At 49.1% G+C, this 20037-nt stretch overlaps 1 protein-coding gene across 1 annotated transcript in view; it reads left to right on the top strand.

Annotated features, from left to right (window-relative positions):
• LOC100739101 (cytochrome P450 4F6-like) overlaps nucleotides 272-20037 on the top strand; it is a 46639-nt gene continuing 26873 nt past the window's right edge. Inside the window, exons 1-6 of the mRNA XM_021083611.1 lie at nucleotides 272-347; nucleotides 697-895; nucleotides 6203-6347; nucleotides 7949-8002; nucleotides 8099-8226; nucleotides 15171-15292. Coding sequence (XP_020939270.1) covers nucleotides 698-895; nucleotides 6203-6347; nucleotides 7949-8002; nucleotides 8099-8226; nucleotides 15171-15292 — 647 coding nt within the window. The 5' untranslated portion in view covers nucleotides 272-347; nucleotide 697. The remainder of the gene's footprint in view (nucleotides 348-696; nucleotides 896-6202; nucleotides 6348-7948; nucleotides 8003-8098; nucleotides 8227-15170; nucleotides 15293-20037) is intronic.

Genomic DNA, 20037 nt, shown 5'->3' with positions numbered 1-20037 from the left:
TGTACCCTGGCCTTGGAAGGGCAGGGGTGGCTATAAACATAGGGGCCCAGAGTCATCTTTGCCCTCACTCCAAAAAGCTTCTTGCCCCACATGGGAGGTGCTGAATCCTGAGGAGCAAGCATCTGCATCATGTGACTCTAAGCTGTTTCATCTCTGGAGCCAGCTGCTTTGTGTTTCTAAGTCTTGGGCAGAGGGCCAGGTGGGGAGGAGGCAGCCAGGGGAGCAGGGATTGGCTGACCCACTGAAGCCCCACCTCTGCCCTCCTGTTCAGAGTTCGGGATAGGGAGGAAGACTTCCTAGGAAGAGGACAGAAGAAGCTGTGTGGGACTAGTTGCTCCAGACAGAAGGTGCAGTGCTGGCGTTGGTGGGACTGAGGGTTCTGGCCCAGGGTGGGGAGGGGCACTGCCCAAGGCAACCTTCCATTGATTCCGTGCAGATGTGTCTTCATTCTGTCCTCCCTTGCCCTCTCCCTGTCTCTCTCTCTTCCTCTGGATTTTCCTGGGTCTCCACCCCTCTCTGAGTCTCAGTCTTCCCATCTCTGAGCCCTTCCTTCCCCAGCAGTCACCATCCCTCCCCCTCACCCCCCTTGTTCCTCTCCCTGTGTTTGTTTGTCTATTTGTCTCTGCCTCAGAGCTCACCCTCACTGTCCCTTTGCTGAGTCTCAGGAGCTCACTCTCCACACCATCTGCCCTGCAGGATGCTGCAGCTGAGCCTGTCCTGGCTGGGACTGGGGCCTGTGTCAGCCTCCCCGTGGCTGCTCCTGCAGCTGGTCGGTGCTACCTGGCTCCTGTCCCGAATCCTGTCCTGGATCTATGACTTCTATGACAACTGCTGCCGCCTCCGGTGTTTCCCGCAACCCCCAAAACGGAACTGGTTTTGGGGTCACCTGGGCCTGGTGAGTGACGGTGACAAGATGGTCTGAGGGATGATGGTGTGTGGACTTCTAGGGGTTGGGGATTGGGCTCAGGGAGCTTGGGATCTGGGGTTGGGCTGGGGTTGAGCTGGGGTCTAGGGCAGCAGAGAAGCAAGGGAGAGCATTTTCCTCACTTCCCCACTGGGTCGAACCCTCTCCTCTCTGTCCACTCTATGCCCCAATATTTTCATGGTTCATAGCCTTCCTCACCCAAGGCCAGTTTGGGGTTATGTTCCTGCCCGTCTTCCCTACACTGGTGCACATCTGAGGAGCTCTCAGAATGGGCTGGAGAGAGCTGGGTCCCCTAGTGACAGAATGGGCTGCAGAGAGCTGGGTCCCCTAGTGACCCCATGGTGTCCACTGCTGGTCTTGAGGCCTCCTCAGGGCCACTGTCCAGGGTCTGTCCCTGCCTGGCCCATCTCTGTTGGTTTCAGGTCAGTGTCTGCTCCTCTCTGGGCTTCTGCTTCCCAGAGGAATCAGCTATGACTTCCACCCCTCTTATGCCCCTATGGGGGTACAGCAGGAGCTGAGGAGATGTGTGGTCAGTCTCTCCTCCTCCTCCCCTTCCTCTGGCGTCTGTCTCTTCCAAACTTGTCTTCCACCCTCAGGATATATCGGTGGGCCTCTCTGCTCAACTTGGATAAAAGTGGACCCTTCCCTCTTTCAGAAGGAATCACTCGGACCTAATGGCCAAATTTCCTGGGAGGGTGGGAGGGGGCTCCTGGCCCACCTTCCTAGCCTCATCTCCAGAGCCCCTTCCTTTGTGCTGCATTAGCCTACTTTGGCCCTAATCCCAATAAGGACTTTGTCATCACTAGCAAAGGCACAATGTCCAAAACCATTGATTCCAGATTGCATTCTTTGACCAAAACTTCCCTTTCTTCTAGCTTCTTTTTTTTTCTTCATCTCTCATCCTAGACCTTGCCAGGCTGTCCATTCCCCTGTGCACCCTAGTCCAACAGATTCTTTTCAATCTGATTTCCTTGGGTACATCAAGCTTAGATTCTCATCCTTTGCACATGGGCTGAAGTCTCTTACCACCTGGGCTTTCCCTCATGGCTCTTTGGAAGACTTTGTCCTTGTGTGAGCTCAGTAATGGCTGTGACCTCATGGACTCGAAATCCTGTGGACTCCATCCAGCCCCATCTCATCCACCTGCTCACAGCTCTTTGAGCTTGTGGATCCCCTTGTCCTCCTGGACCTCTTTTCCTCTTGGTTCTAGGCCACCCTCCTTCCTTGGTATCTCCTATACCTCCTCATGGCCCTTCTGTCTCCACTTGGCTCTTCCTTTGCTCCACCCTTCCATGAGTAGAAACACCAGCATCTTTCTTCTTTCTCTCCTAAGACCATTTCCTTACCCCAAGGCTTCAGCTCCTAAGTGGACCATCAGTTCCTTGCATAAGTGAATTCCAAATTCACACCTGACCTGAGCCCGAGGTCATCCTATCCAGCTCCTTCCTCCTCTTCTCATGGGGGCTGGGGAGCTCCTAAACATCTGATTCCTTGGTCAGAATCTGAACTCATGGCTCTGTCCCCAATCCTGCCCCCACCCTTGATCTAGTCCATCTTTCTAGTTGCCCTCAGCCCATATCTTGGGGTTTCTAAGTCTGCCTTTTCCTCTCACCTGTGCATCTGTCCCTAATGTGCTGCCTCCACAATCCCTCCTTAATGTGTCTGCTCTCTGCATCTCTTGTCACCCTTGGCCCCACGCACCATAACCTTTCTCCAGGAAGGCTCTCCCAGCCTACTCACTGGTCTCCCTTTTTTAAAAAAAGAAAATTAAAAGTATAGTTGATTTACAATGTTGTCATTTTTTGCTGTACAGAAAGTGTCCCAGTCGTGCATATAAGTCTATTCTTTTTTTCCTACTATCTTCCATCATGTGGTAACACAAGCGATTGGATATAGTTCCCTGGGCTGTACAGTAGGGGCTCATTGCTTCTCCATTCTACATGTAATAGTTTTTGCCTACTAACCCCCAATTCCCCATCCATCCCACTCCCTCCCCCTTCTCTGGTCTCTTCATTGCCACTGTTTTCCCCTCTCCTCCACTGTCACTTTGGCCCTGGAGAAATTCTTCTGAAATTCAGTTTAGACCATGCAACTTTTCGGATGAATACTGTTCAATGCCTGCTTATCCCTCTGAAAATAAAGGCAAGTGTTTCTTGGCCAGGCCCTGGTGTCCTCCTCAGCCTCATGCATGTCATAGTCACTCTGAGCTTCTTGGTTCCTCAGTGAACCAAGCCCTTCTCACCACAGGGCTTTTGCTTGTGCTGTTCTTTTGCCTGGAGGCTCTTCCCTTCCTGCAGTTACCCAGTGGATTCCTCCTTATTCTCCCATTTAGCTCAAATATAACTAATTTCTAAAAGCCTCCCTAATAACTCCTCCCACCCAGTCCTTGACCTCTTACTTGGCCTGGCTCTTGCTTACACAGTTAATTATCCAATCATTTGCTTTTTACCCAACTCTACTGAGTAGATGGTAGGTCTGGGAGGCACAGATTAGATCTACAGTGGCCCATCCCAGGGGCTGATATACAGTAGGCACTTAATAAATATTTGCTAATGTGATGGAGGAGGCCTGGGTAGCTTGCCATCACCTCCCTTTGTTATCCAAGGCCAAAATCCTGATTGTCCAGCTCCTCTCCTCTCCTCCCCCAGACCAGCTTGTCACAGAACAGGATGTCCCAAGCTCATTGTAAAGGTTTCCCTAGGTTACATGTCTCAGCCAGCCCCTGAGGCAGCAGGAATGTTACAGAGTTACTGCAGTTCTGGCTCCCCATCCAAGGGCTTGGCATTGGAGGCTTGTGTTGACCTCTCTTCTCTCCTTCCGTGTTTCTGCCTGTGTGATCTTGGCTGAGTCCCTCTCCCTGTCTGGACTGATCTCATCAAGTGTCTCAGGGTCATCAGGGAGCAGGGAGTGGGTGACAAAGGCGAATAAGACTTATATTCCCTTGACTGGAGCACCTGGGACTATTTGTCAGGCTTGATTGGGTCCTCATGAGGGTGAGAATGCTTGACCAGGAGGGGACCCATGCTTCTTCCTCTTGTGGGGCATGTGGTTTCAGCTTCCTCATTTGTAAATGGCATGATTTATGGGAGTGTCCATAGGTTCAGGAGAGATAGCTGGCTTGCTGGGAGATACTATGATAAATAGATGGATAGACAGGATGTTTTAGATAGCTAGATAGGTAGATAGCTAGATAGATAGATAGGTAGGTAGACAGATAGATAGACGGATAGATAGATAGACTGTCAGACAGAATGCACTGTGCACAGAGCCTGGGCAGTAGAACAGACTCATAGGTGGGAGAGGCTGCCCTAGTTGATAGGTAGAGTTCACATCTGTCCTGTGGCATCTTCCAGGGCTGGAAGGTCCCAGAACTTTAGACCCTTCACCATCCAAGGACATAGAAGCCATATGGACTGGTCAGAACATGAGAAGATGTGGGACCCAAACCCAGAGACAAGTTCTTGGGTCACTGTACCACCCACAAATCTCCCCCATGAGGACCTCTTCCTGTGGCCACCACTAGGGCTGGGACCACTCCCGGCATGAGAAAAATCTGTCTTCTCCAGCCAAGGTCAGCTTCCCTGTGGGCAGAGTGTGTCTTCTCCCTGTGCCCTGGGATGCACCCTTGGGACCTGGACATGTTCCAAGATGCAGCTGAGATTCCTTCTGTCTGTGCAGATTCTGACACAGCGTCCACTGTAGGGGCTCCTTCTGGGGAGTGATGGCCCTTGCCTTGGCTGCAAGTGCCCCCATGGAGCAGGGCTTGAGGGACTTAACTCCACTGGTGGCCAACTGTCCCCAGAGACAGAGGATCTGGCTGGGCCCCGCCATCTTCCTCATTCTTTCTGCCACTGTGTTATTGCCTGGTCTGTCACTGACACCACAGGTGGGTGCTGTGTCAGCATCTGAGTGCTGCGAGCCCTTCCCTGCCTCACTTCTGCACAGCTCTTGCAGGTCCCAAAGCCCCTCCTGAACTTGGGCTTCCTTTGTCATGTCTTTCTTTCATTTATTTTCCAACCCCCATTCTGGACACTGTTTGAGGATTCTTGGGGAGATAGCCCCAGACTCTGCCCTGGAGGAACCCCTGATCTTGCATGCAGAGGCAGAGACACCCCAATTCTCTGTGGCCAGATTAGGTCTGAGGGAGAGACGGGCTGGCAGAACCCAGAGAGGAAGCAAGGCTTCTGCCATTCAGGCAGGCTGAAAGGCTTCTTGGAGGAAAAGTTGATGCAAGTGGGTCTGGAATAAATTGCAGGCATTTGTTTTTTTGAGCAAAGAAAGGAAAGTGTATTCTGTGGAGAGGACTAGTGCACTCAGAGGCCTGGAGGTGACAGAGTGAGGATTTGGCTTTTGAGCACTTGGGAGTTCCCTGCAGCTACAGTGATAGCAGTGAGGGTTAGAGAAATAGTGGTGAGGAGAGTAGGGGTCACAGGACTTCAAGACCAGGTAGTGGCAGGAGATTGATCCTGAGAGCGAAGGGGAGCTGTGGAAAGGGTGTAGATGAGGAGAATCAGAGTTGTTGAGTTGAAGATGTGTGGAATGACAGAGAAATCGGGGCAGAGAGAGAAATACAGAGAGAGGGACTGAGAGAGGACATGCAGAGAGATATAAATGGAGCAAAAGAAATGTACATACACATATATAAATATTACCTATCTATCCATCCATTTTCCATTCATCCATCGTCTGTCCTCCTCTCAGCTATCTTCGTCTAGCTATCCATCCATATATAATCTATTTATCTAGCCATCATCTATCATCCATCCGTCTATCCATAATATATTTATCTATCCATTATCTATCATAGAATTTGCATCATGCCTCCATCCATCCGTCTTTCTATCCACCCATCATCTAAAATTTTACCTATTCATCCATCCATTTATCTTTCTATCTACCCATAATTATCTATCTATCTATCTATCTATCTATCTATCTATCTATCCATCCATCCATCCATCCATCCATCCATCGATCCAAATATATCTATCCACCCATCCTTCTGTTATCTCTCTTGCTTCCCCGCCCCGTCTCTCTTTCTGTCAAAATTCAGAGATGAAGAGAATAAGGGCACAGAGAGAGTCACTAGGATACATATGAAAAAAGAGAGGCCAGCAGAGAGAAGCTGACTTGTTGAGATAGAGAAAAGTATAGGTTAATAATCCAGGTAGCGGGGGGAAAAAGGGGTGAGTGAGTGTGGTGGCTTGGGAATGGAGTGGGCACTTGCAGTTTCTGAGGCCCTCTGTCAGGCCTGGACCCATCCTCACTCATTCCCAGGCGAAGAACAATGAAGAGGGCATGCGGCTGGTAGAAGATCTCAGCCACTGCTTCCGCGACGTCCATCTCTGGTGGCTAGGGCCCTTGTACCCCGTCCTGCGGCTTGTCCACCCCAACTTTGTTGCTCCCCTGCTCCAGGCCCCAGGTATCTCCTGGTAGCCCTCCCTACCCCAGGCTCCCCCTGCCCCTGCTCCAAGCCCTTCCCACTCCTCCACAGACCAGGTTGAGCAGGGGTATGGGCAGCATCGACAGAGACCTGCTGGTTCCTCTGGGCAGGTCCTTGGCTCTCTCTGGTTGCCAAAAATCTCTTCCAGTTTTGGGTGGTGGTGTAAACTCAACCCTGTTGGTCTAAGAAAGGGGATCTCTTGAGTGAAAAGCTCAGGGAGCATTGCCTTCAGGCATGGCTGGATCTAGGTTTTCAAGCAGTGTCATTGGGAATCTGTCTTCATCTCAAAGCTGTGTGTTCTTCTTCTTCATGCTGGTAAAGATGAATCCCAGAAGGTCAATCCCCGCTGACAAGTGAGCTCACGCCCCACAGACCCAGGAAAAGTTGCAGAATTCCCTTAAAGTGGAGTGGCCTGGGTCACAGGGACCACTTCATCACCTAATAACTGCAGCTGAATTGGTGAGGCTGAGTGTCATATGGTCGGCTCTGGAGCAGGGGATGGGGTGGCACAGCTGCCCTCATAACTACTTGGGTTGACGGTGGAGGAAGTATGGGGTGCTGGTCCCAGGAAAAGGAGATAGACATTGGACAGGCAGATACTGCAGCTATTCATCCACTAGCCACCCTGCTAGGTGGGCATTTCCAGGGTGGGGAAAAAGAGGTTCAGGGAAGCATAGTAACTTCTCAAGGCCACGTAGCATGTGAAGCTTGCCTCCTAGTTCTGTGTATTCTCTGCTGCCTGAGCTGCCTCTGATGGAAGGAACTCTAAGCCAGAAGGTGATGTGGGGGTAGGGAGATGGCCAGGGTACTGTGTGTGTGGGGCAGGGATACCACCCGACCTCAGGTTAGCCCACTGTGTCTGATTGGTCCTGGGGGCCTCTGGAGGCTTAAGGGGACAGGGAGAGCTCTTCATGGTGGATGGAGCTCAGTATCTGAGTGGGACAGCATCTTCTGGTCCCTTTCAGCACAGAGGGTCCCCTTGAGCCTAAGCACCTGATGCTAAGGGTAGGGTGAAGGAGGATACTGAGGAAGTCTAGGTCACGCCCAGACTCTGTCTGTGCCCTTAATGGGACAGTGTTTAAGTCCTATCTGGGGCCTCTCTGTGGGACATGCTAAGATTGTGTCATGTTGCCTCAGGCCCAGGTCAGGGCTATGCCATGTTAGGACATATCATGTATGCTGTTTCATGTTAAGGCATGCTAATATATATTGGGGTGATGTTGGGTGTTCTAGGAGATGTCAGAGAGTGATGGGGCAAATGTGGTGTACTAGGTTCCTGATAGGTTCCTGTGCTTGGGTGTGTAGAACAGATTAGTCCTCCTAAGAACCGCGTCAAGGTGTGCCGAGACCTGTTGTGCCATGTTGGATTGCATCTAAGTATGTAGGAGTGTGTGTGTTGGCTCTGCCTTTGTTCTACTCTGTGCTGCAGCCTGGTCTTGTCCTCTCTTACCTCCCCCTCCTCCCTGTTTCCCCTGCCCTTGGTCCCATTCCTGCCATGCTGGGATTGGAGGGGGAATGTAGAGCAAAAGTCCCTCCCTTTCTCCTCTCCATGGTCCCTGATGTTCCATCTCTCATGTCAGCCACCATCATACCCAAGGATATGCTTTTCTACAGCTTCCTGAAGCCCTGGCTGGGTGAGTAACGGGGAGTGACGGAGGTTGGGGACAACCTTGGGGGTCTGGGGGAAGGTACTGCCCTTCTTGCTCATTCCCCATGGCTGCCCCTGCTAGGGGTTGGGCTCCTGCTGAGTGCTGGTGAGAAGTGGAGCCACCAGCGCCGCCTGCTGACACCTGCCTTCCACTTTGATATCTTGAAGTCATATGTGAAGATTTTCAACAGGAGTGCAGACATCATGCATGTGAGTTTCTAGAACCCAGGTTCCCAGCTGGAGCCTTGGGAAAGGCGGAGTGGCCTCGGACACAAATAGTCTGGAATCCTGCTCTGCTGAATGGCTTTTTGTGTGTGTGTGTGTGGGGGTGGCATCACTGATTTTCCTCTCGAAGCCTGTTTTCTCATCTTTAAAATCAGGATAATAATCCCTTCTGAAAGAGTGGTCAAGATGATGTAAAGGAATCCTGTTCTTGGCACATAGTGGGTACACAGACCGCTCTAGTTTCTAGTGTACATCATGGAAGCTCTTTAAATTCAGGATATAAATGATGAAGATTTAAATTGAGTCAGGATGGTGGAGAAGGAGCTTCTCCTGTAGGGCAGTGGGATCAGAGGCATCTTTTGAGACACTGATGTGGGTTTGCTCCTTGGACTGGCATAGAGCTTTAGGGATCTAGTTGCCACAGCTGTGGCTTAGGTCATGACTGTGGTCCTGATCTGATCCCTGGCCTGGGAGCTCCATATGCCGCAGGGCATCCAAAAAATACTTGTGGACGACTATACATGGCATTCACCCTCTCCTGTAAACGGATCAAAATACCCCCATCTACATGTAGAACAAGTCACAGAGAACATCTATTGATTGCTGTCAGAAGACCTTAAACCTCCAAAAAGGGCAAGAAACCCTCCCCATACCTGGGTAGAACAGAGGAGAAGAAAAAAAAAAAAAAAGAGAGAAAGAAGCAGGATTGGACCAGCACTACTGAGAGGGAGCTGTGAAAGAGGAAAAACACTTTTTTGAAGCCATGTAACCAATACAGAGATCCGCGAGAACAGAGGGATCTCAAAGTCTCAGGGCAAAGCGCAGGAACTGGACTGAGGAGGGCCAAGCACGATGAGAGCCATACAGACCATTTGTACCAGCACTCCCAGACACCACAGCCTGAGAGGCTGGGCGGGGGCTGGGTGCTGAGACTCAGGGAGTGGACTAGGGTTGGATGCGTGGAGACAGCCTGAGGGGCCAGGGAGCTGTGTGCCACTGGTCGGGGAGTGGATCGCCACAGCCAAGGGAACTCAGGAGATCTGGGCCCACAGGAGATGCAAGGCACCATTGTTGGAGAGGTCAGGGGAGGAGGCAGAGAACACCACAGGAATGTCTTTCCTTGTGGACTCTCAGAGGGCAGGGAACCTCTGGCACAGGCTAAGGTGGTGAGGGCAGGGAACCTCTAGTGCAGGCTACAGGCTATGGGATGCCTCTTCTGTGGGCTATGTGTAGCCGGGCACTGCTTCCTCAGGCTAAGGGCAGCAGGGGGCTAAGCATGACACTGTGTCTCTTGCATGGTCTGCAGGCAGTAGGGGCAAACCACAGCAGTCATCTCAGACACCAGAGGTGGGCGTGGCCCGCTACCACTAGGGGTCTGTGAAGAGGCACCACCTGCTGCCTCAGTCACCTCGGAGGTCGGCACACAGGTGGGCCCTGCAACCAAGCACCACCAGTTGGTGCTCTCATTCCTCTGGGAACACACACACCCTGGTGCTGCCACTGCCAAATGCTCTAGGCATAGCATACCTCTGCCTGAAGGTCACAGTCACTTCCCAGGGCCCTGCAACTAGGAGCAGCTATGCCGTCTGCCCACGGGTCTTTGCCACTGTCAAGGGCCCAGCGATAGGCACTGGCTACTAGCCCTGCCCATTGCCTCCATCTCCCTGGAAGCACGCACAGCACCCTAAAAATACATAGTGAGCCATCACAAAATACCCAGGGATGCTCTCACATATAAATAGCCATCCAAGGCTATAGTAATTGCTTTCCCTAAAGTCACAGAATAAGAAAAAGATAAGTGAAATGAAGAAGCTCAGGAATCATTCACAGTTAAAAGAACAACAGATTTTCCCCGAAGGAGCAAACAGAACTCTGCAGTCTAACAGACACCGACTTCAAAAAGGAGCTAGTGAAATTACTAAAGGGATTAAGAGAAAATATGAAGTAATTTAGAGTAGATATGAACCGTAATGCAGATTCCTTTAGAAAGGAACTAGAAAGTAAAAGGAGGAGCCAAGAAACATTAGAAAATTCACTTGCAGAGGTGCAAGCTGAGTTAGAGGCACTGAAGAGCAGAATGAATAATGCAGAGGAACGAATTAATGACTTGGAAGATAAAATAATGGTAATCACCCAATCAGGACAGCAGACAGAAAACTGAATGAAAAAACATGAAAGCAATATAAGAGATCTATGGGATACTATAAAGTGGGCCAAGCTATGCATACTAGGGATTGAACTCATGGATACTAGTTCACACTGAGCCACAACAGGATCTCCTGCAGTTCCTACTCATTACATACCACATTAAACTCATAGACTTGAGTTTGGGTTTATTATTGTTCCTGCGATGTTGGGTCAGTTTTGTTTTGTTCTTCTCATCTTAGCTGGAATCACTCCTGTGTCTGTGGTCATGTGTGGGTTTGGTAGACAGCTCTGCTGACCCAGGTTCAGCTCTGTCACATGTTTGGGGTTTGGCTAGCTATCAGCTGGTCTAGGATAGCCTTGGTGGGACCGTGGACTCTTGCTTTTGTCCTTCCTCCTCCAGTAGGTTAGCCTGGGCTTGATTGCATGGTGGAGACTGCTCCAAGGGAGCAATCAGAAACATGCAGTATGGCCTGCCAAAACTGAATCAAGCAGAAACAGACCAACTGAACAGACCGATCACTAGAAATGAAATTGAAGAAGTCATAAAATCACTCCCTACAAATAAAAGTCCAGGACCAGATGGCTTCACAGGTGAATTTTATCAAACATATAAAGAGGAATTGGTGCCCCTCCTCCTTAAACTCTTTCAAAAGGTTGAAGAAGACGGAACATGCCCAAAGACAATCTATGAGGCCACCATCACCCTCATTCCAAAACCAGGCAGAGATACCACCAAAAAAGAAAACTATCACCCAATATCATTGATGAATATAGATGCAAAAATTCTCAACAAAATCTTAGCCAACCGAATCCAACAACATATCAAAAACATCATACACCATGACCAGGTTGGTTCATCCCAGGTTCACAAGGATGGTTCAACATACGCAAATCAATCAGCATCATACACCACATTAACAAAAAAAAAGTCAAAAATCATATGATCGTCTCAATAGACGCAGAAAAAGCATTTGACAAAGTTCAACATCCATTCATGATCAAGACCCTCGCCAAAGTGGGTATAGAGGGAACATTCCTGAACATAATCAAAGCCATTTATGAGAAACCCACAGCAAATATAATCCTCAATGGGGAAAAACTGAAAGCCTTCTCACTCAAATCTGGAACAAGACAGGGATGCCCACGCTCACCACTGCTCTTCAACATCGTTTTGGAAGTCCTAGCCACAGCAATTAGACAAACCAAAGAAATAAAAGGCATCCATATAGGAAGAGAAGAGATCAAACTGTCACTGTATGCAGATGACATGATTCTATACCTAGAAAACCCTAAGGACTCAACCCCAAAACTCCTTGAACTGATTAATAAATTCAGCAAAGGAGCAGGATATGAGATTCACATTCAGAAGTCAGTTGCATTTCTGTATACCAGCAATGAACTATTAGAAAAGGAATACAAAAATACGATACCTTTTAAAATTGTACCACACAAAATCAAATACCTCGGAATACACCTGACCAAGGAGGTAAAGGACCTATATGCCGAGAACTATAAAACCTTAATCAAAGAAATCAAAGAAGATGTAAAGAAATGGAAAGATATTCCATGTTCCTGGATTGGGAAAATCAATATTGTGAAAATGGCCATCCTACCCAAAGCAATCTACAGATTCAATGCAATCCCTATCAAATTACCCATGACATTTTTCACAGAACTAGAACAAACAATCCAAATATTTATATGGAACAACAAAAGACCCAGAATCGCCAAAGCAATCCTGAGAAACAAAAACCAAGCAGGAGGCATAACTCTCCCAGACTTCAAGAAATACTACAAAGCCACAGTCATCAAAACAGTGTGGTACTGGTATCAAAACAGACAGACAGACCAATGGAACAGAATAGAGAACCCGGACATAAACCCTGACACCTAGGGTCAATTAATCTTTGACAAGGGAGGCAAGAACATAAAATGGGAAAAGGAAAGTCTATTCAGCAAGCATGGCTGGGAAACCTGGACAGCTGCATGCAAAGCAATGAAACTAGAACACACCCTCACACCATGCACAAAAATAAACTCCAAATGGCTGAAAGACTTAAATATACGACAGGACACCATCAAACTCCTAGAAGAAAACATAGGCAAAACACTCTCTGACATCAACATCATGAATATTTTCTCAGGGCAGTCTCCCAAAGCAATAGAAACGAGAGCAAAAATAAACCCATGGGACCTCATCAAACTGAAAAGCTTTTGCACAGCAAAGGAAACCCAAAAGAAAACAAAAAGACAACTTACAGAATGGGAGAAAATAGTTTCAAATGATGCAACGGACAAGAGCTTAATCTCTAGAATATATAAGCAACTTATACAACTCAACAGCAAAAAAACCAATCAAGCAATGGAAAAATGGGCAAAAGACCTGAATAGACATTTCTTCAAAGAAGATATACAGATGGCCAGCAAACACATGAAAAAATGCTCAACATCGCTGATTATAAGAGAAATGCAAATCAAAACTACCATGAGATACCACCTCACACCAGTCAGAATGGCCATCATTAATAAATCCACAAATAACAAGTGCTGGAGGGGCCGTGGAGAAAAGGGAACCCTCCTGCACTGCTGGTGGGAATGTAAACTGGTACAGCCACTATGGAGAACAGTTTGGAGATACCTTAGAAATCTATACATAGAACTTCCATATGATCCCGCAATCCCACTCTTGGGCATCTATCTGCACAAAACTCTACTTAAAAGAGACACATGCACCCGCATGTTCATTGCAGCACTATTCACAATAGCCAGGACATGGAAACAACCCAAATGTCCATCGACAGAGGATTGGATTCGGAAGAGGTGGTATATATACACAATGGAATACTCCTCAGCCATAAAAAAGGATGACATCATGCCATTTGCAGCAACATGGATGGAACTAGAGAATCTCATCCTGAGTGAAATGAGCCAGAAAGACAAAGGCAAATACCATATGATATCACTTATATCTGGAATCTAATATCCAGCACAAATGAACATCTCCTCAGAAGAGAAAATCATGGACTTGGAGAAGAGACTTGTGGTTGCCTGATGGGAGGGGGAGGGAGTGGGAGGGATCGGGAGCTTGGGCTTATCAGACACAACCTAGAATAGATTTACAAGGAGATCCTGCTGAATAGCATTGAGAACTATGTCTAGATACTCATGTTGCAACAGAAGAAATGGTGGGGGAAAAACTGTAATTGTAATGTATACATGTAAAGATAACCTGACCCCCTTGCTGTACAGTGGGAAAATAAAATAAAAAAAAAAAAGAAAAAAAAAGAAATAAAACCAGAAAATAAAAAAAAAAAAAGAAACATGCAGTATGGAGTTCTCTCTGTGGTGCAGTGGGTTTATGATCTGGTTTGTCTCTGTGGAGGTGCGGGTTTGATCCCTGGCCCAGCCTAGTAGATTAAGGGTGCAGCGTTGCTGCAGCTGTGGCTAGAACTTCCATATGCCCTGGGGATGTCTGAAAAAACATGTGGCAGCTTTTGAAGCCTAGTTTCAAAACTAGCACACCATAGTTTTCTGTTCCTGCTGGTTGAAGCATGTCACATACTCAGCTCATATTCAGCATGTGAAGAGAGAGGTTCCACCTCCTAATGGAAGAGCCACAAAGTCTCATTACAAAGAGTGAATGACATTTTTGCAGTTGTCTACCACTATGGTAATGACGAAGATGATGATGGTAGTTAATGGTTATTTAACAGTTATTTTTAAATGAAGTTAAGTAATTGAGTAACTGGAATAGTACCCTAAAAGGGAAAACATAAAGTGGTAGTTCTAGTTAAAATGAATCCTTGGAAATTAGTCGGGTGTGATCATATAACTTAACCTTGATTTTATGACGATTTTAGCAACTCTAGCACAATTCTAGATGATGCAAAGTCTTCATTTTCTCCAAAAACGTCTAATTACCGTAGTTTGAACATCTTGTTTTCTATACTAGGTTTATTGGTCAGAGAAGCTAACATTACTTTTTATGATGATGATGATAATGATGGCCATGCCCCCAGCATGTAGGAATTCCCCGGGGCCAGGGATTGGACCCGTGCCATAGCTATAACCAGAGAAATAGCAGTGACAACACTAGATCCTTAACCTGATGAGCCACAGGGAACTCCTCATTATTATTAATAAAAATATAAGCCTATGTGTTCAACTAAGGTAAATGATAATAACTAATGTTTTCATAAAAGATACATTTTTGTAACTTCAGACACTACTGTAAATAACGGTTATTTCACACTTATTGGAAATCCCAAACAGTGGGGCCATTTGTTGACATGTGTTGCTTAATTTATTTTTACATTCCTACGAAGCAGAGATTATGACAATTGCCACACTATAGAGGATGAAATGGGAGGCCAGTGAAGTTAGGGGCTTGCCAAGGATCACACACTAGGAAGGATGCTATGTGTGGTGGCACACCAACTCTAACTTGGTTTGTCTAATACCAAAGCAGTTCATCTGAAGTGTTACTAAATATTTGATGCTGGAAAAGCCCAGTGGAAAGCAATGAATAGACCAAGGGCACCCAGAACCTAAGAGGCAGAGCTGGACCTTGAACTCAGGTCTCCTGACTCCCAGCTCTGGGGGCTTGATGTCTTGATAGGAACAGCTTCCACTCCCACTCATGCCCTGGGCATCCTTGGGGTGGGTGCCTAGGGCAGAGACCAAGAGACAGGGTCTGGGGGAGTGCATCTTGGTGTTTGGGGTTGGAGAGGGGCTCAGGGGAGGCAATACCCAGCCCAAGCTCTGCCCTCTTCTCTGTCCAGGCCAAGTGGCAGCGCTTGGCCTCAGAAGGCCACACCCGTCTGGAGATGTTTGAACACATCAGCCTCATGACTCTGGACAGTCTGCAGAAATGTGTCTTCAGTTTTGACAGCAACTGCCAGGAGTGAGTCTTGTCCCAGGGCCTGGAACCATGAGCCATAGACCCAAGGGAGTGGATGGGGTAGGGGGAGGACTGAGCAGGGTGATCAGAAGGGCCCTCCTGGAGGAGGTGGGTGAGGGGTGGACACTGAAGGTCAGGAAGGGGAAAGAGAAGGTGAGATCCTCTTGGTCAGGCAGAACTGCTTGATAGAGGCCAGGAAGCTAGTGTGAGCCAAGTGGGTGTAAGAGTGAGGAGAGACATTGGAAATAAGGTTGGAGGAGTGGGCAGGGGCTATAGCTTAAGGACATTCCAAAGCCAGACAAAGAGGATATGAACTTTTTGCTGAGGTTTCCAGGGAGCCAGGGAAGGTGCTCAAGCAGATGTGGGTTGTGGTCAAAGCGGAGTTGGACATCTGACTTGGGCAAAGCCTGGCTGTCATGTGGACAGAGGATGGAAGGAGACCCCAGAGAGGAGGAAGCTTGACGTTGGTGGGGAAAATGGGGCAGATTTGGGAGAAGCTGAGGAAGAATGGCAGGGGCAGATATTGTGTAGGAGCGAGGAGAGATGAGCGTGATTCTCAAGCTCCGCCCTGAGATCTAGGACATGAGGCAGTTGACAGAGATGGGAGGCAGCGAGAGAAACCTGATGGGAGGGCACTCTTTTCTGGCTGGGATGTGGTCCTGGGTTCCTGACTGGAAGGGCTCCCAGGGTTTCCTGTGTGTTAAGGAGCTGCTTCTCAAGGCTCTCTCTGGTGTGACTGTGTAGGAAACCCAGTGAATACATTGCTGCAATCTCCGAGCTCAGTGCCCTGGTGACAAAACGGAATGAGCAGATCTTCCTGCACAAGGACTTCCTGTACTACCTCACCCCCGAAGGGAGGCGCTTCCGCAGGCCTGCCGCCTGGTGCACGACTTCACAGATGCCGTCATCCAGGAGCGGCGTCGCACCCTCATTAGTCAGGGTTCCCAAGACTTCCTTAGGGCCAAGGCTAAGGCCAAGACTTTGGACTTCATTGATGTGCTCCTGCTGGCCAAGGTAGGCTTCTCTGGGATCTAAATTCAAGAGGTAGGTAGACTGGATCTTGGTTTCACATGTCAGAGCAAAGAACATGGACTTGATCGAGAGAGGGCTAGGAGTCACAGAGGGTGCTTGAGGAAGGAGGGACAGGTCGGTGAGGAGTTTCAGACGTGGCTGTGTAGAAGGCTGCCTGGAAGGAGTAAACAGGAGGCAGGAGACAAGGAGGAGGGCTGTGGGTGGGCTCTGGAGCTGACGAGGGGATGATCCTGTTTGGATGGTGGAGCTTCAGGGACAATTTCAGGTTAGGCTCAGGTGTCCTCTGAGCTGATGTGATTTGGGGGTGCTTTCTCTCCAGGATGAAGACGGGAAAGGACTGTCAGATGAGGACATCCGAGCCGAGGCTGACACCTTCATGTTTGCGGGTGAGGGTCCCGGTGTGGGACTTCGGAACAGGCAGGGGTCTCTTCATGTGAGGGACTTGGCTGGTGGCCCTGGATCACCCGTTTGGCCATCTTTCCCATGTTATTTGAGGTGGCGAGGTGGGGTGGGGGCGTCTTACCATGAGGGTGCTGTCGACCCTTTGGTGCTGAGTATCCCAGAGACCCAAGCCTGTTTGGCTGCCCTTCAGGCCATGACACCACCCCAGTGGCCTCTCCTGGGTCCTGTACAACCTGGCAAAGCATCCGGAGTACCAGGAGCGCTGCCGGCAGGAGGTGCAAGAGCTCCTGAGGGACCGTGAGCCTAAGGAGATTGAATGGTGCGTGCATGTCCACATGGTGTCTTCCTGAACCCTTCTTATTGGCTCTAGTCCCCAGCTGGGAAAGGGGAAACAAATATATATTTATTATTCTGTCATTATTGCTTAGTGGGCATAGGAGCAGAGCCCATAGGCAAAGTGTGGTGCCCAGTCTGAACAGCTGAGGCTTTGGGGATGAGAAGATCTGAGGTCTTCATTAATGCCCCACTAACTGGCTTGTGACTTAAGAAATCAGTCCCCTTTTTTGAAAGTGTTTTTCCTCTATGAATTGGGGGGTGGGGTGAGGAATCCCCCTCCACAGGTGCTACTGGAGAATTGTGACAATGCAGAACAGATGCAGCACAGTACATGTTCAATATATTAACATCCTCTCTCCTCCCTTGCTCTCTTGCTTGAAGTTGCATTGTTTCTCCAAAGACCCCATTTGCCCTGAATTTTTGCTCTTTCCTCTAATTCCATCTAATTTCTATCCCAGGTTTCGCAGGAATCTCTCGGGGTCCACCCTTTGCTCAGAACATATCTATACTTCCCCTTTTCCAGTTCAGAGTCTAGCCATTTGAGTCCTACATGTCCAGCGGGCAGAGAGGAAAGGAGTGAGGCTCATAGTGAAGAAGTGAAATATCGATTTGCCCCTGGATGGGTTATTGATGGTGGCTGGGCAGCCATGGGGGCTAACTTGTGCAAAGGCTCTAGGATATCAGTTCAAGTCCTTTGGGACTCCAATATTGGATAAAAAATAAAAATAGGCTGGGTGTTGCCTTTAGTGAAGCGTCACATGGGGCAATAATGATTAGACATTTGTGGCCCACTGTGCTCAGTCATTGGCTGTAGGCTGCCTGGGAAAGTGTGACCTTGCTGTGAACGCTATAGCAGAGCCCAGGGATCCTATAGCTGGAGGCTGTCAGGTAACAGCACTCTAGGGCCCTTGTACCCGTCCTGCGGCTTGTTTCCACCCCAACTTTGTTGGCTCCCCTCTGCTCCAGGCCCCAGGTATCTCCTGGTAGCCCTCCTAACCCCAGGCTCCCCCTGCCCCCTGCTCCAGCCTCTTCCCACTCCTCCACAGACCAAAGGTTGAGCAGGGGTATGGGCAGCCAATCGACAGAGACCTGCTGGTTCCCTGGGCAGGTCCTTGGCTCTCTCTGGTTGCCAAAAATCTCTTCCAGTTTTGGGTGTGGTGTAAACCAACCCTGTTGGTCTAAGAAAGGGGATCTCTTGAGTGGAAAAGCTCAGGGAGCATTGGCCTTCAGGCATGGCTGGATCTAGGTTTTCAAGCAGTGTCATTGGGAATCTGTCTTCATCTCAAAGCTGTGTGTTCTTCTTCTTCATGCTGGTAAAGATGAATCCCAGAAGGTCAATCCCCGCTGACAAGTGAGCTCACGCCCCACAGACCAGGAAAAGTTGCAGAATTCCCTTAAAGTGGAGTGGCCTGGGTCACAGGGACCTCTTCATCACCTAAAACTGCAGCTGAATTGGTGAGGCTGAGTGGTCATATGGTCGGCTCTGGAGCAGGGGATGGGGTGGCACAGCTGCCCTCATAACTACTTGGGTTGACGGTGGAGAAAGTATGGGTGCTGGTCCGCAGGAAAAGGAGATAGACATTGGACAGGCAAGATACTGCAGCTATTCATCCACTAGCCACCCTGCTAAGGTGGGCATTCCCAGGGTGGGAAAAAGAGGTTCAGGGAAGCATAGTAACTTCTCAAGGCCACGTAGCATGTGAAGCTTGCCTCTACGTTCTGCGTATTCTCTGCTGCCTGAGCTGCCTCTGATGGAAGGAACATCTAAGCCAGAAGGTGAATGTGGGGGTAGGAGATGGCCAGGGTACTGTGTGTGTGGGGCAGGGATACACCACCGACCTCAAGGTTAGCCCACTGTGTCTGATTGGTCCTGGGGGCCTCTGGAGGCTTAAGGGGACAGGGAGAGCTCTTCATGGTGGATGGAGCTCAGTATCTAGTGGGACAGCAATCTTCTGGTCCCTTTCAGCACAGGGGTCCCCTTGAGCCTAAAGCACCTGATGCTAAGGGTAGGGTGAAGGAGGATACTGAGGAAGTCTAGGTCACGCCCAGACTTGTCTGTGCCCTTAATGGGACAGTGTTAAGTCCTATCTGGGGCCTCTCCTTGGGACATGCTAAGATTGTGTCATGTTGCCTCAGGCCCAGGTCCAGGGCTTATGCCATGTTAAGGACATAATCATGTATGCTGTTTGTATGTAAGGCAATGCTAATATATATTGGGGTGATGTTGGGTGTTCTAGGAGATGTCAGAGAGTGATGGGGCAAATGTGGTGTACTAGGTTCCTGATAGGTTTCCTGTGCTTGGTGTGTAGAACAGATTAGTCCTCCTAAGAACCGCGTCAAGGTGTGCCGAGACCTGTTGTGCCCATGTTGGATTGCATCTAAGTATGTAGGAGTGTGTGTGTTGGCTCTGCCTTTGTTCTACTCTGTGCTGCAGCCTGGTCTTGTCCTCTCTTACCTCCCCCTCCTTCCCCTTTTCCCCCTGCCCTTGGTCCCATTCCTGCCATGCTGGATTGGGAGGGGAATGTAGAGCAAAAGTCCCTCCCTTTCTCCTCTCCATGGTCCCTGAATGTTCCAATCTCTCATGTCAGCCACCATCATACCAAGGATATGCTTTTCTACAGCTTCCTGAAGCCCTGGCTGGGTGAGTAACGGGGAGTGACGGAGGTTGGGGACAACCTGGGGGTCTGGGGGAAGGTACTGCCCTTCTTGCTCATTCCCCATGGCTGCCCCTGCTAGGGGTTGGTCCTGCTGAGTGCTGGTGAGAAGTGGAGCCACCAGCGCCGCCTGCTGACACCTGCCTTCCACTTTGATATCTTGAAGTCATATGTGAAGATTTTCAACAGAGTGCAGACATCATGCATGTGAGTTTCTAGAACCCAGGTTCCCAGCTGGAGCCCTGGGAAAGGCGGAGTGCCTCGGACACAAATAGTCTGGAATCCTGCTCTGCTGAATGGCTTTTTGTGTGTGTGTGTGTGGGG

This window comes from Sus scrofa, chromosome 2 (assembly GCF_000003025.6).
Source record: "Sus scrofa isolate TJ Tabasco breed Duroc chromosome 2, Sscrofa11.1, whole genome shotgun sequence".
Taxonomy (NCBI): Eukaryota; Metazoa; Chordata; class Mammalia; order Artiodactyla; family Suidae; genus Sus; species Sus scrofa.
The sequence above is the reverse complement of the archived record's forward strand: the minus strand, read 5'-3'. Positions and strand labels throughout refer to the sequence as shown.